Here is a 13,445-nt window from a genome sequence, read left to right as displayed (position 1 = left end):
GCACGTATTGTGTGTGAGGTTCATATCTTTCATATGACAGACCTTGCTTGCCGTAATCATTCCTCCTATTCACACTCATGACAATGAAGAGATCCATGAAAAGAGACTTGGTTTAAGGATCGAAGATTTATATTGAGATTGGTTAGGATCAGGGTAAGAATAGGGTTGAGCAATCATTCAAAAATATTGTATTTGTACTTTCAATGAAATTGTATCATGACGATACGATGACATTGTATACAAAAGGAAAATCAATAAAATCAAAAAAGAGAATTACAATTTTTTTGTTGTGTTAATATTTTTTTGTAATGTGATACATAAGTTAAAGATGCGAAATTCAGCTTTTTAAACGAAGCACAGAGAAACTCAGATTACAACACACTGAGGGAGAGTGACTTGATTCTCTGCTTAGGTAGAGCACTATATGAGTGCACTATTTCTTTACATTACAAACAGTTATGCAACATTATTGATCTGAATATTGTATAGAGACTCTCTAAGTTTCAAGCAATAAAAAGCCAAAAGCTTGATCTTTATCTCTGCTTGAGGCTATCAGCTCGAGGCTACTGGCATAAACACACCTGAATCTCTTCACTCAAACTGTCAGTGATTGAGTTGCATTGTGGGTAATGAAGGCACCAGGCTTTGACAAGGAAGAAGAAAGCATGGAATAAGACAGACAATATGTCTGGTTCTGCTGCATGTTGTCGATGTTGATCCTGTTCTTTTTTTTAAACTGTCCATGGGAGTCAAACAATTTTGTGGGAGTATAGAATAGGTGGAGCACTCTTGTCATTAAGGCCCTCACAAGTGCAGAAGCACAAGCATCCCTGTGTGTGTTTGTTTGCTTGTGTGAGTTTTCTTTGTGTTCTTCAGCTGACTAGGCGCTGTCAGCACAAAATGACACATCTTATTTAATCAAATTGAGCACAGCTGTGCAGTGTGAGCGCAAGCATGTGTTTTCAAGTTAACGAAATATTCCAATAGAGCTATATACCCTTTCATTAACCAGATCTTCTCCCTTATAACCATATAGATTTATTTATAGATTGTTTTCCTTCTATCCCTGCTCTCCTCCAATCAGGTACCTTCCAGAGGTGATGGGTGACGGCTTGGCCAATCAGATCAACAACCCAGAAGTGGAGCTTGACATTACAAAGCCGGACATGACCATCCGGCAGCAGATCATGCAACTGAAAATCATGAGCAACAGGCTGAAAAACGCACTGGATGGCAACGACGTGGACTTCCAGGATGCAAGTGGGTCTCTTTCTAATATTTGAATGAAAGATAGTGTTCATATTTCTTACACGGCACACCTTTTTTATTGTGTTTCTGCCTTTCACATACACAAACACGCACATATACGCCTGTATGATAGTATTTAATGGTCTGATGCTCTATTTTAAACCAGACCAAATACTCCCAACTGACTGATCAATGTAATTAGAACATTGATTCCATTCATGAAGGTCAAATGGTGCCCGCTAAGTAATTAACACTTGCAAACTGAAAAGTGGGAGCTTATCAGGAGCTATTAAAGGTGGCATCTTTCTTGTTTTTCGTCTCACTCCGATAACCTCCCTAGGTGACGACATCAGTGGCTCCGGAAGCGGGATGTGCGTAGGTGGCCAGTGTTCTCGGAACAGACCGGGATTGTACGCCTACTCACCAGACAACAACCGGGTCAGAGGCGCAGCCGTGTCTCAAACCCGCCTCTGTGGCTTCCTACTCCTGCTCCCTTTGGCAATCCTGCTGCTTCAGCGATGATGGACCGCCGCTGCCTCTAATCCGACTCTAAAGTCTAGAGGAGGGCTGAACGACGGGACGGACCAAAAGGGGTTTGGTGGGGGGAAAGATTAGAACGTAACTTTTTTGCCAAAAAATGAAAATGACATTTTGGAGAATGAATGGACGACATTTTCTTTGAGCAAGAAGAGCAAAACTTGACAGTGACAATATTCTTTTATTTAGTTTTGCTCAGTTTTAATGTCTTAGTTCGGGTGTGATTCAGTTTGTTGAGCTGGTTTCAATGGATTGTTGGAAGAAGATGGAGATGAAGAAGGTGACAAAGACAAAGAGAATGATGGCTGTGGATGACGATGAAGATAATGATGGTGATATTGATTTATTGACACTCTATCAGGTCCATTCAGCTCAACTTTCCAGTCAGGAGGTGGCAGAGCTCAGTGAAAACATTTTTAGTTCCCCGATATGTGGTGCGTTCAACAAGGCTTGTTTTTTTTATATTTTAGTTTTTTAACTCAAGTCGAGGTTGTCTACCTTTACAAACTTTGTGCACGTTGTAAATGTGTGTGTGTACATTAGCTAAAAGACTGGCACCATATTGAGCCATGAATGTACAGTATAATACTATATTGGCAATGAATCCCCCCATAATCTGTGATGTGGTTGTCCAGATGTTGTGGTGTGTGTTGGCATAAACAGATACATTCATTAGGATTTATTTAAAATAATGCCATTCCTGAAATTTATGAGATGTTGTGATTTCACCTCAACCTAACCATCTCGGAAGAAAAATGAAATGACAACCTTTTTAACAAAACAAGCAGTGTCATGAAAGCCCTTGTAAATGAGCACAGACGCACAGTTTCCTTAAATCCATTCATGACGCACTAATGCCAGAGAGGACTCCTTGTTGAACGCACACCTGCATTAAATAACTTTAAATGAAGTCCAAGCAACACAGAGGCTGATATACAGTAGGTCAAACCAAAGCACTTGTCACACTGAACACTTTTTTTATTTAAATGTTTTGACATCATACATTCCCCCCCGAGTACGTTGAACATTAGTGACAACCATTTCACAATGTTTTGTAACTGCATATGTTAAAGAAGAAATATCAACACGAAGATAACAAATGTTTTGTACAGGATATGTGCAGAATATTGACGTCATGTGTACAATTTGCCTGGTGATACATCATTTACTTGGCATGCCTTTCTTGCAGTCTACACTACTATACCGGTACATATGGGACTCCTGATTCACACAAGTCTCTTGCACATACACACATTTACACACACTGGGGTTGTGTATGAAGCAGATTTTTATTCATCACTGTATTTAATCACACATTTTGTTCATTAAACTCTGTTTGATTGTTGCAGTGGATTTTGCCATGTATATTTCGATTTGATTGTTTCTGATTAGCATCCATTAATAAGAAGAAAGCTCTTTATTTAAGGTCAGAATTGTATAATGTCCTCTGTGGCTCTCGATGCTGGAGCTTTCTAAAGTTTGAGAAAATAAGCATGAGATGGCCTTGGGAAGTCATCATCCTGGGCTTTGAGGCTGAAATTGTAAAACAGAAATGGAGTGTGTTATAAACTAGGGACATCAAATTTGAAAGACGTGGGTTTTGCCAGTAGGATTAATTCTAATCACTTTTGGGGTCGCTTAACTTTTAATCCGACGCCATCAGTGGGTCAAAATGTACACGTGTCCAGTACTTTTGTTAATGCCCATGTACCTGCAAACCGCATTACATTCACATGAGCCTCAGTGGTACGTAAACCAAAGGTAAACTAAAATGATGAACATGGTAAACAGTATGCCTGTGTGGCATCATTTAGTATGTTAGCATCGTTATTACGAGCATGTTAAAATGCTGACGTTTGCACTCAGCTCAAAGTACCACTGTGCCCATGTACAGCCTCACAGAGCCAGTAGCATGGGCACTTAGTATTTTTCAAAAGTCTCTCTAACTTTATGGAGGTGCAATACTAAATCACTAGAGTACCCCTATAAGTTCTCTCTGTTCCTCTCAGTGACAAGTCATCTGATCAAGCTTTTCATTATGTATCCAGGAATATATCCATTAGCCACAGAGATATGACCAAGCACCAGTTGCTGTTGTCTTCACATTGCCTGTGCCTGATGCTCTGTGGCCACTAGATTTAACACTCACTCCCTGATTTCGCTCTTTTTCTAGAAAAGCTCAATTTGCCAGCTGCACTACGGTTATAAATAAACATATAACTCTTTGTAACAGGCACTGACAAGCCTCATGTGGCCCTGCTGGAGAAAAACGGGCCACGTGTTGTGTGTGGGGATGACAATCCCGCACCAGTCAGGGGGTTTGGAGTTAATGAATGATTTATTTTCTTGATGCGTGCAACAGAATGAAGCAGAGCAGCAGGCGCATGCACAAACAAGTTTCTGTCTTTAAATGATGGAAAAGTCTTACATTCAAATTACTTCAAATTGAATTTCTTAACCCCTGATCTGAACATCTGTCCTTTTCTATATCATGTGGCTTTCCTGAATTGTGTCTTATCCTGTAATTGTGAAGGATGGAAGTAAAAGTGAAATCTGAACTGCGATTCAATGAGATGTGGGTGGACACGTGGCAGCCACAGTCTACCACACTGTCGTTTTCCTTGTCTAGACATGAAAATGTATCGACGCTCAGCAATCAAAGAGTTAAGCTGTCCGTCTACGATCACCACGGTCCCCCAGGTGAGAGCTACCTCTGAACAAAAGGTGCCACAACTCTTGCTGCACAAATTCAAGAAATGTAACGTAACTCTGGAGACAGCTTAAACATAATCATTCTGCTCGTGTGGCAGCCGGCAGGTCTAGAATTGATTTCTGGGTCTCCAACGATTTATAATGCCTCCGACTGCTGGCTTTAAGATAAGAAGCATCTCCCTCTCTTTGTCTGCCTCTCTCTTACACAGAGACATACAAACAACTCTACAATACTGGTCAATGTGTACAAGGATGCAAGACAACTGAATAAAGGGGATTTTTGTAGTGGCACATGGTGTAGTGACACGAAAGCTACTGACAAGTGAAATGTACTGTCTGCCCAGCAAATGAACTGTCTGAACTGGAAAATGCAGTGTCAAGGCAATGATCTGAACTGTCGTGTTGTTCAGCAGCTTTTTCCCTTTATACAGACAGTGTAAGAGACAGGAAGCTGCAGGAGATGAAGGAGGCGAGAGGTAGGGCAGAAACTTCAAGAGTAAATTGATCCAAGGCCATCAGGGGCTGAAATGTAACTAAGTTCAACTTTTAGCTTGTTGCAGAGGGCCAAAAACACTTTTTCCTATTTCCTGTTCACTCATTGCTCCATGACATAGCTATGGGGATGCACCTATCCAACTTTATCTCTTCTGTTACCAATTTCAGTAGCTCAAAGCATCAATCCAAAACAGATGCTGTGTTTTCCCCAAATTTAACCGATTTAATTATTTTTTTTTTAAGTAAGATGGCGTGAAGCTGGTGATTGTCTGTGGCACTGAATGCTGAATCAGTCGTGACTTAATGACTGGGAGTGACTGGAAAGAATAAATTCATAATGACATTTACAAATAAACTGTATTTAATGTCACCTAGTAGAAAATACTGCTTCATTTAAGTAATTAACCTTTTACCACCACCCACTCTTCTGCCTGTGGGATGCTGAGAATATTAAGAACTTTCACAGACTGCTAGGGCTATTACAAGTTACATAAATATGAGCATGTATTATGTGTTAGATATTTTTTGGGGGGTAATTGTGGTTACTTCTATGACTTCTAGCAGTGAGGTTTCAGATCGCAACAAACTGAAACCTCTCCAGCGGGCCAAGTGTGAAGGAGAACTACGGCGGCCGACATGAAAATACAAAGACGCAGTTGGCCCTAAATATCTAAACCCAGTGTTGGTTTGTCCATTCTGGGTTACTGAAGAGGACCCGCTCCGCATGTACATATAAAGGGCTCATTCTAATGTTAAGAAAACACAACCATTCTTATTTTTAGTTTTTTATTTTAGTTTAATATTTAATCAACTAATACATGTCCCCCAAGTCTGTCCCAGTACACCAGGACTTCCCAGCTGTCTTGCCTTTATCAGAGTGGTGAATGAATTGTCTCAACAGAAACCTCAACTCTGGTGAAGGCATAGCCGAAAAAAGGTCTGGTGAATGAAGTCTAGTGTATCGATGAAGAGCTGTGGTTTTATTCTGATGGACTTGTGTAGTAAGTTGTCAAAAGTCCTGCAACAGTCTTTAACTTATCAGTATGTAGACTAGAACACTTGCAATTCATATTACTGCACCATGCTTAAAGACTGCAACTGTAATCCCCTCCTGTCATTAGGCACGAGGCATGTCCTCTCCACAGACTGTGGTCCTCTCAGTTTAATTGCTGTACTGCCGTTTGACCGCTGTGTGTCGCTGTCCCGTCACACAAGCCGCCATACCAGGGTAGGAGGGAGACTTGTCTATTGGGTATTCAGCGTGGGTCAGGTGGAGGGGAACGGGTGATTGGTTTACGATCCACCATACTGTCGCCTGATTGGACAGAAAGGTGCGAGAGGCGAGAGAGCGCCGGAGATCCACTAGCGAGTGTATCCGCTTCAGTCCCCGCTGACTCTGCCAGGGAAGCACCCACATACACGCGCACCCACACACACACACACACACACACACACACACACACACACACAATCTGGGGGCTGAGATGTGACTGTCAACCAGAGGAATACAGCGTGTTTCTGTGGGATTTTTTTTTGGTACTGTCAGCCGGCTAATGAGAGAGGACAACCGGAGAGTGATTTTGGCCATGCGGGCCACTTGGGTTGCGGTGCTTCTCTGTGTGATTACTTCGGTGTGCGCAGTGGAAGGTAGGTGGGACATTTGTCTGATCCGATAGTGCAGGGTGACGGCTTGAATAAATTTAACTGGTAAAAAGCTGTTCTGTCAACTGACCAGCTTCTTAATGTCTCTGTTATATTCTCATGGACTTTAACTTTCCAACATGAACTTACATTTTGACATTTAGTCTAAGTGACACTTCTTTAGAATGTATCAGTACGTTTTCCTTGTTCGTCAGGATGTATCGGGTTACCTGTTTAACTGTGGAATTTTGGACAGTACAGGAATGCAGCTTTGGCTTATTGGAGTCACAGCCCACATTTCTGTATTATAAGAAATTACAAAATAAGTAACCTACAGGCTCTGTGTGCCGCTGCTCCAGCATGCTCTTTTATACAATCATCTAATTGTCTTCTAATAATCTTGAGGGACACAATATACATGCAAACTGCTACCAAGCATTGTAGGATACTAATGTTTCTTCCAATAACATAATTTAATCATAGAGTATTGCATTATTATGAAGTTAAAGGCTTGAATTACATCAGGTATTCACCCGTAATCTAATTGTACTTTGTAATGTTCTCTGATATGCTGAAGCATATATTGTGTGGTGTTTAGCACCAAACATTATTGTGTTTCTCCCTTCTGAGTGCACTGGAGTATTAACACACTCACTGCTGCACACTTGGAGTGGCAAAGTGAATCATAATTATAGCTCACAGCTGTAGTAGTGGCGGCTGCCACCTTCCCTGCTTCTCCTCCTCCTCCCGCTCCTACCCGACATCACCTCCTGCTCGTTTTCCAAACATAACCTGCTGCCTCTTTTGTTGCACCTCTCCAAGAATGATCTCCTGCTACTTCTCCCAAAGCATCACCAGCTGATGCCCCTGCTGCTCTTTAGCTCCTGCTTCTCCACAAGCATCGCCCGCTGCTGCTTCTCCTCTTTGAGCATATACTGCTGCTGCTGCTTCTCTGCGAGAATTACCCACTGCTCCCTATGTTACTTCTCCTCATGCATCTCCTGCTGGCAGCGTGTCTCTCCAATCCTCAAATTTTACCCCTGCTTCTCTTCCTGCACCTCACCAAGTGTGACCTCCTGCTCCTTCTCTCAATGCATTACGATGCTCCCGCTGCTCCTCACCCAGAAGGATGCTCCTCCAAAAGCATCACCTCCTGCTTCATCACTCTGCAATCTTTGCCTGCTCTTTCTTATACTCCTCCCCAAACAATACTTACTTCTTCTCCTGTTGCTCCTCTCCAAGCATCTCCTACTGGCGGTCCTCCTGCTCGTCTCCAAGAATCGATCCTGCTGCTCCTCTCTGAACATTGCCTATAGATCCTTCTAGTGTCCCTTTCAAAGAACCATTTATTGATGCTCCGGCTTGTTATCCCCAAACATTAACTGCCTCCTCTTCCTCCTCAAGCATGACGTCCTACTAATTATCCTTCTCTCCCCTAAACATCATCTACTGTTTTTTCCTATTGCTCCTCTGCAAGTATCTCCTCTTGCTGTTGCCCATGCATCACTTCCTGCTCCACCCGCTGCTCTTCTTACACTTTACCTGCTGCTCCAGCTGCATTCCTTGCCCCGACATCCTCCCTATTTGTTCTTCCGCTGCTTCTTCCCACTCATATCTCCTACTGCTCTCGCCACTGCTGCTCCTCCACAAGATCCCCCTTCTAGGTCCCAGTAGCAGTATCCCTGTTTTTATCCTAGTTTAGTTTGAAAGGATAGCCACTCATCCATTGTTCTATCAAGGCCAAACAGACGGCCAGAGACAATAGCACTTTGATTTAGTCTGCTCAACAAGTATAATTGTGTGTCATCTGTGTAGCCGTTGGATTTTGGATTGAACTCGTAGCTGATGTAACCTGATGGAAGCATATATAAAGAAACCGCAGGGGACCGAGACAGCTTCCTTGTGCAATACCAGCAAGGCATGCCTCACAGTTGCATGATCGCCCAGACTAACAGACTAAAAAAAATAAAAAATTCTACCCGTTATGTATGATCAAAGCCAGTTTAAAGCACTGTCAGAGAGACAGGAACCCATGTCCTCTACCGCGTCTCCTCCTGTTCCTCCTGCTGCTGCTGCTGCTGCTGCCTTACGGAAGCGCTAGATTAGTCTACTGCTGTGTTTTAATGGTGCGCGTAATGACGGGCTCCGTAGTGAGTCTCCAACATTATGAGACATGTAAATGAGCAGGTCTATTTTGATTAAACAGAACAGTGTGTGTGTGTGTGTGTGTGTGTGTGTGTGTGTGTGTGTGTTTGGGGGGGGGGGGGGGGGGGGGGTAGGAGGTAGGAGGTAGGAGGTTAAGATGGAGAAGAGAGACAAATAGGTACAGTGTGGGTGGTGGGTTGTTTTGTGGTCACGGTGGCCTTTTCATGGTAAGTAGGTGCTTAATGAACTGATGCATAAGCTGATCTGAGTCTGTTGGTGTAAAACAGACCCACTGCTGACACAGTCCCTGCTATTATCTCTGCTCTGTGAACTCTTCCACACGTCTCTGTATACTTTCAGACATTGTTTTTTGCAAGAGCCCGATTAATACATTCACCGGGCTGATATTATTGGCTGATATTAGCCTCTCACAGATATATCAGTATCGATTTATAAGTATTGATCGGAGTTTAATCTGTTGTACAGCTGTAGCTAAAGATTCTTTTATGAATTTGTCTGCCAATTATCTTCTTAAATGGTCAATTAATGGAAATGTGGAAAAATGTCCTTCATAATTTTCCAGAATTATGTCTGGGCGATAGATATATAAGATATATATATATATCTGCAAACAGTATAAAATGTCTATTTATATTTTGGCATTGCCGAGCCCCATGCACCGAACCACACATTAATAATTAGTCTACAAAGGTGCAATATTGACATCAGTTGATTGACGCTTTATATTGTGAAACTCAGACCCAGCCCACCCAAAACAAGAAGAGCTTGTAAAAAAAGTCAGACATGGACAAGGAAACAATCTTTTGAAAAGTTTGTTGAAAGTTTGTGCCTGTAGGTTCACCACACTACAGGTATAGTTAGAATCAGTTGTCATAACCGACACAGTGTGCCTTTTTTTTTCTTCTTCACCTTAAATGGACTCCAGACTCCAGTACACAGAGATAAACTAATACATTAAGGCCGCTTAAGTAGGAATGGTATCTCAGAGATACGATAGTTAACGGATAAATTAAATAATCTAAGGAGAAGCCATGCATTCTCTTTGTGAATCTCAAAAACTGATTGCCATTCACTTTAAAAATCCAGTATTAGTCATACTTAAGTGTTTTCTCTATTTGCCTCTGTGTTTTTCTGTTTCTCTTGAATCTTCTTTCTGCCCAAACCCTGCTGACTGCTGTGTATGAAGTGAGTACGTTGCTAGATTTGAAATGTTTTTGTCTTGATCATATCTGTTGTTTTACAAATGTACCCGGCAGCAGCTTCTTGAAAGCCTAAAGTAAGGCAGTCTTTGCAGTTTTGGGACAAAAATACTAGAAATGTTTGCTCTCAGGTATGAAAGTATAATGAAAACATCAGTCTGGCTATAGCTGCTTGCTGTCATCTACGTTGCCTGCACAAATACAGTGACCTTTACATTCCTTCAGGGCTTATACCTTTTCATAGATCCCAAAATGCAGTACAGTAATCCATATTTTGACCCTGTAATTTTGAAAGTCAATGCAAAACCTGACCCAGCGGATATTGTTCGGTATAAGTGCTACATATCCCACAAACAAGCCTTGGGAGGGGTGGCAAAGTCATCTGTGTCCGAACCAAATGCCCAGTCAGCAGCAGGCTCTGTCACTGGAATTGCTGATTTGTGTCAGTGTTGAGTGTTGAAAGGTCGAGGAGTTAATTTCTTTCGACTTTTTCTACAAGAGCTGCTACTGTAGTTGGAGCCTAAATTAGCTATCCTAAATTTTTTGTTGGTGCGGCATGACTCCATGTAAAATATGCAATGTACATATGATTAACTGCACATATCATTCTGCTCCTACACGTTAACTATTTTGGTCCTCTTCTGGGAACGCTAAAGGTTAAATATTATTTACGTGACAATCTACAATTTGTAACTTTGCTCGAAACGTGTGTGTGTGTGTGTGTGTGTGTATAATGGTGCAGGGTACAGTATGTGTATAAGTATCACATACTTATTGCAAATCGACATGCAGATGATACACTGCACGTACACGGCACTGCCGCCACACGTACCTACACACACACATACTGTACCCTGCACCATGCTCTGCCAGCTCATGTTTTAAAGATGTGGTTTCCATATTCATCTGGTGACAGGTTATCAATGTGACAGACAGATTGTTGAACTGGGGAAAAGTAGGAGCCTGGAAGAGGATCCTTCACACCGGTCCTGAGGCTTTTTGCTCCAGCGTTTCCCAGTCTATTTTTCCTCAGGGCCTCCCGTCAGTATAAAATATTTATTTCCATGTAGCATTCAAATTGTTTCAGGATGCATTTTCTTCTGTAAGGTACTTGGAAGCTGTGGGGATATTTACCTTCTGCTGAGAGACTCAGATTCCTGGGTTTTGGTGCTGTGTGTTTCCCATGTGAATTGGGCATCAAGCAGCAATTTCTGATCAGTAAGTCTGGTTTTGGAAACTCTGCTTCCCTGATCCCACACGGGCTATCAGACTGCAATATCACAGCTTTCATTAGTTCAGGAAGTCATTTCCAACAAAACATGCTCAATGTTTACTGAGGTGTGATTAATAACTTCTATTAGTGTGAAAATATATCCTTGACTATGTATCTTCACACCTTGGCTGTGAATTTTCACACAACTCAACAATCCTTCGAGCATTGGAGGGAGAACTTGTTGAGATAAGTCAGTCATGTCAATTACGGAGGGAAGATAGCTTTTTGTTCATGCATCGTGTTGGCAGAATTTCTATACCAAATGTTTGGGTCACAATGTACATCTCTGTCTAATGTGGATTGTGGATGAGATCTGTGCAACTTGATGTTCAATAGTTTGTACTGTATCTGCAGCTTTAGCTAGTTTTCCAGCTAGTTTCTCATTCATTTTTAGTTTTTCTTACAGAATGTTACAATTGAAAACATGAGAGTTGAAAAGTAAACTTATTTTGGCTGCCAAGTCCTCAAATCTAAAGTTCTGGCTGTAGCAAAACCAGTACAGTGTAACTGAATTACATACAGAGACCTTATTTGGCACTTTGTGCTCGCAGTATTGTAACTAGTGACTAGTGACTGATTCTAGGACTCAGATAAACAAGAGAATGTAAGAGAAAAATCATAATATTGCACTACAGCTGAAGCGCATACACAGCATCACTATGTAGAGGTTACAGGTTTAGATCCTACAATTTTCCTAAAGTCATTAATTGATCTTAAATTGCAGAGAATGTATCAGTCATCCCTGCTGAATACATTTTCTTGCACACTTCAGGGCAGCAAAACAATCTGTAAACACAACATTTTCACATTATCACCTTACAAAGTAAAGATGTCCACTACCACCATTTCTTTCTTCCCGATGCCGATTCAAATTTTTGACAATTTGCTAGCTCTAAAGTCACACTCTCTGCTAGCACTTGCTTGATCGGTACAGCCCATGTGCAACTCTCAACAGAGAGGAGAAAGACGTGAGATGACTCACTCGTTGGCTACTTCCGACAACTATTTCGGACTTGGCGATCGTTTTTTTCTAGAGCTGATGATGGAAGTAACAAACGAGTGAGCCAATCTCTTGCTTGTTTCTCATCTCTGTTGAGAGTTGCACATACGACGCCGGTTGTTGTTGTAGTTGTTCCTGTGTAGCATTAATAATCTGACAAACCATATGATAACCTGATATTGGAACAGGGCATATAGACTTGTGAACATGCAGACACCCAATCCAGTACTTTAGGCTTTATCTGAGGAACTTCTGATACTGGTATGGGTATCGGAACAATTCTATGATAAGGTCGTGTGCATGTTAAGTGTGTGCAAACAGCTGCCTATTCAATCATCAGTTACAGAGCAAAAATAGCATTCATTAAAAGTCATTGTTTTGTTCACCTGATGAATCTAAGTTCAATGTTTAAAAATATTTTAGCTCTGTTTTGTTCTCCACCAACTCCTGAGGAAAATATCTGTCTCTTTTGCTGCTAATTGCTCCACTATGATTTTACAAGATAGTTGCATACCTTTTCTGCCTGTCACTTGTGCTTTGCAGGCACTCTACTGTCGGTTTATCAGGGCTTTTTTGCAGCTGCCTGCTGGAAATAAGGTGGAGCATTTAGAGTGAATCAAAAAACGAAAACAATGAGCTGAGAAACACTAAAATTCTCAGTAGAGCTGAGGGGATCATATAGCAGCTTTAAGCTTGACATGGAAAATCTGTGCTGGTGTCTTACCTCATCTAGAAAGTGCTGTGAAACGAGACAAGTCGTTTCTCCTGCAATCTGCTCAGTGAATATACAGTTGATATTAACAGTCAATCACCATCTAAGCACCTTTATTACAAACATTTACCTCCAATCACTATTTCTCCTCCTCAGCTGCCATCACTGACATGTTTTTAAAAAAAGCGTAAATTGATTTTAGCTGCAGAGAGAAGCAGAAGGCTTGTGCATAATAAAACACTTCACCACCCAAACTCCTCAAGTTATTTGCATAACAAACCAGTCTAAATAGATTATATTTCCCTGATATGAGACTATAATTGATACAGAGCATAAAAGGAATGAAAGAATCCTTTGTTTTCACCTAAAGTTCCCCTTTTCCTTTCACTTGGATCCATTATGCTGTCATTTCAACTAATTTGCAGCTCAAAGAGTCACATCAATACACCGCTGTACTAGACA

The 13,445-nt window shown here is 41.5% G+C and overlaps 2 protein-coding genes across 3 annotated transcripts in view; both read left to right on the top strand.

Annotated features, from left to right (window-relative positions):
• gpc1a (glypican 1a) overlaps positions 1–3,138 on the top strand; it is a 35,201-nt gene extending 32,063 nt beyond the window's left edge. For both annotated transcript variants that reach the window (XM_068707693.1, XM_068707695.1), the window contains exons 9-10: positions 1,085–1,260; positions 1,589–3,138. In XM_068707693.1, the coding sequence (XP_068563794.1) occupies positions 1,085–1,260; positions 1,589–1,770 (358 nt within the window). In that variant the 3' untranslated portion in view covers positions 1,771–3,138. The remainder of the gene's footprint in view (positions 1–1,084; positions 1,261–1,588) is intronic.
• A 3,254-nt stretch (positions 3,139–6,392) lies between these two features.
• LOC137870437 (ephrin type-B receptor 1-like) overlaps positions 6,393–13,445 on the top strand; it is a 78,638-nt gene continuing 71,585 nt past the window's right edge. Inside the window, exon 1 of the mRNA XM_068707696.1 lies at positions 6,393–6,639. Within this exon, the coding sequence (XP_068563797.1) occupies positions 6,546–6,639 (94 nt within the window). The 5' untranslated portion in view covers positions 6,393–6,545. The remainder of the gene's footprint in view (positions 6,640–13,445) is intronic.

The sequence above is a fragment of the Cebidichthys violaceus genome, unplaced genomic scaffold, assembly GCF_023349555.1.
Source record: "Cebidichthys violaceus isolate CVI_PGR_0920_01 unplaced genomic scaffold, fCebVio1.0.p SCAF_13, whole genome shotgun sequence".
Lineage (NCBI taxonomy): Eukaryota > Metazoa > Chordata > Actinopteri > Perciformes > Stichaeidae > Cebidichthys > Cebidichthys violaceus.
Note: the sequence above shows the minus strand (reverse complement) of the source record. Positions and strands in the feature narration are given on the sequence as shown.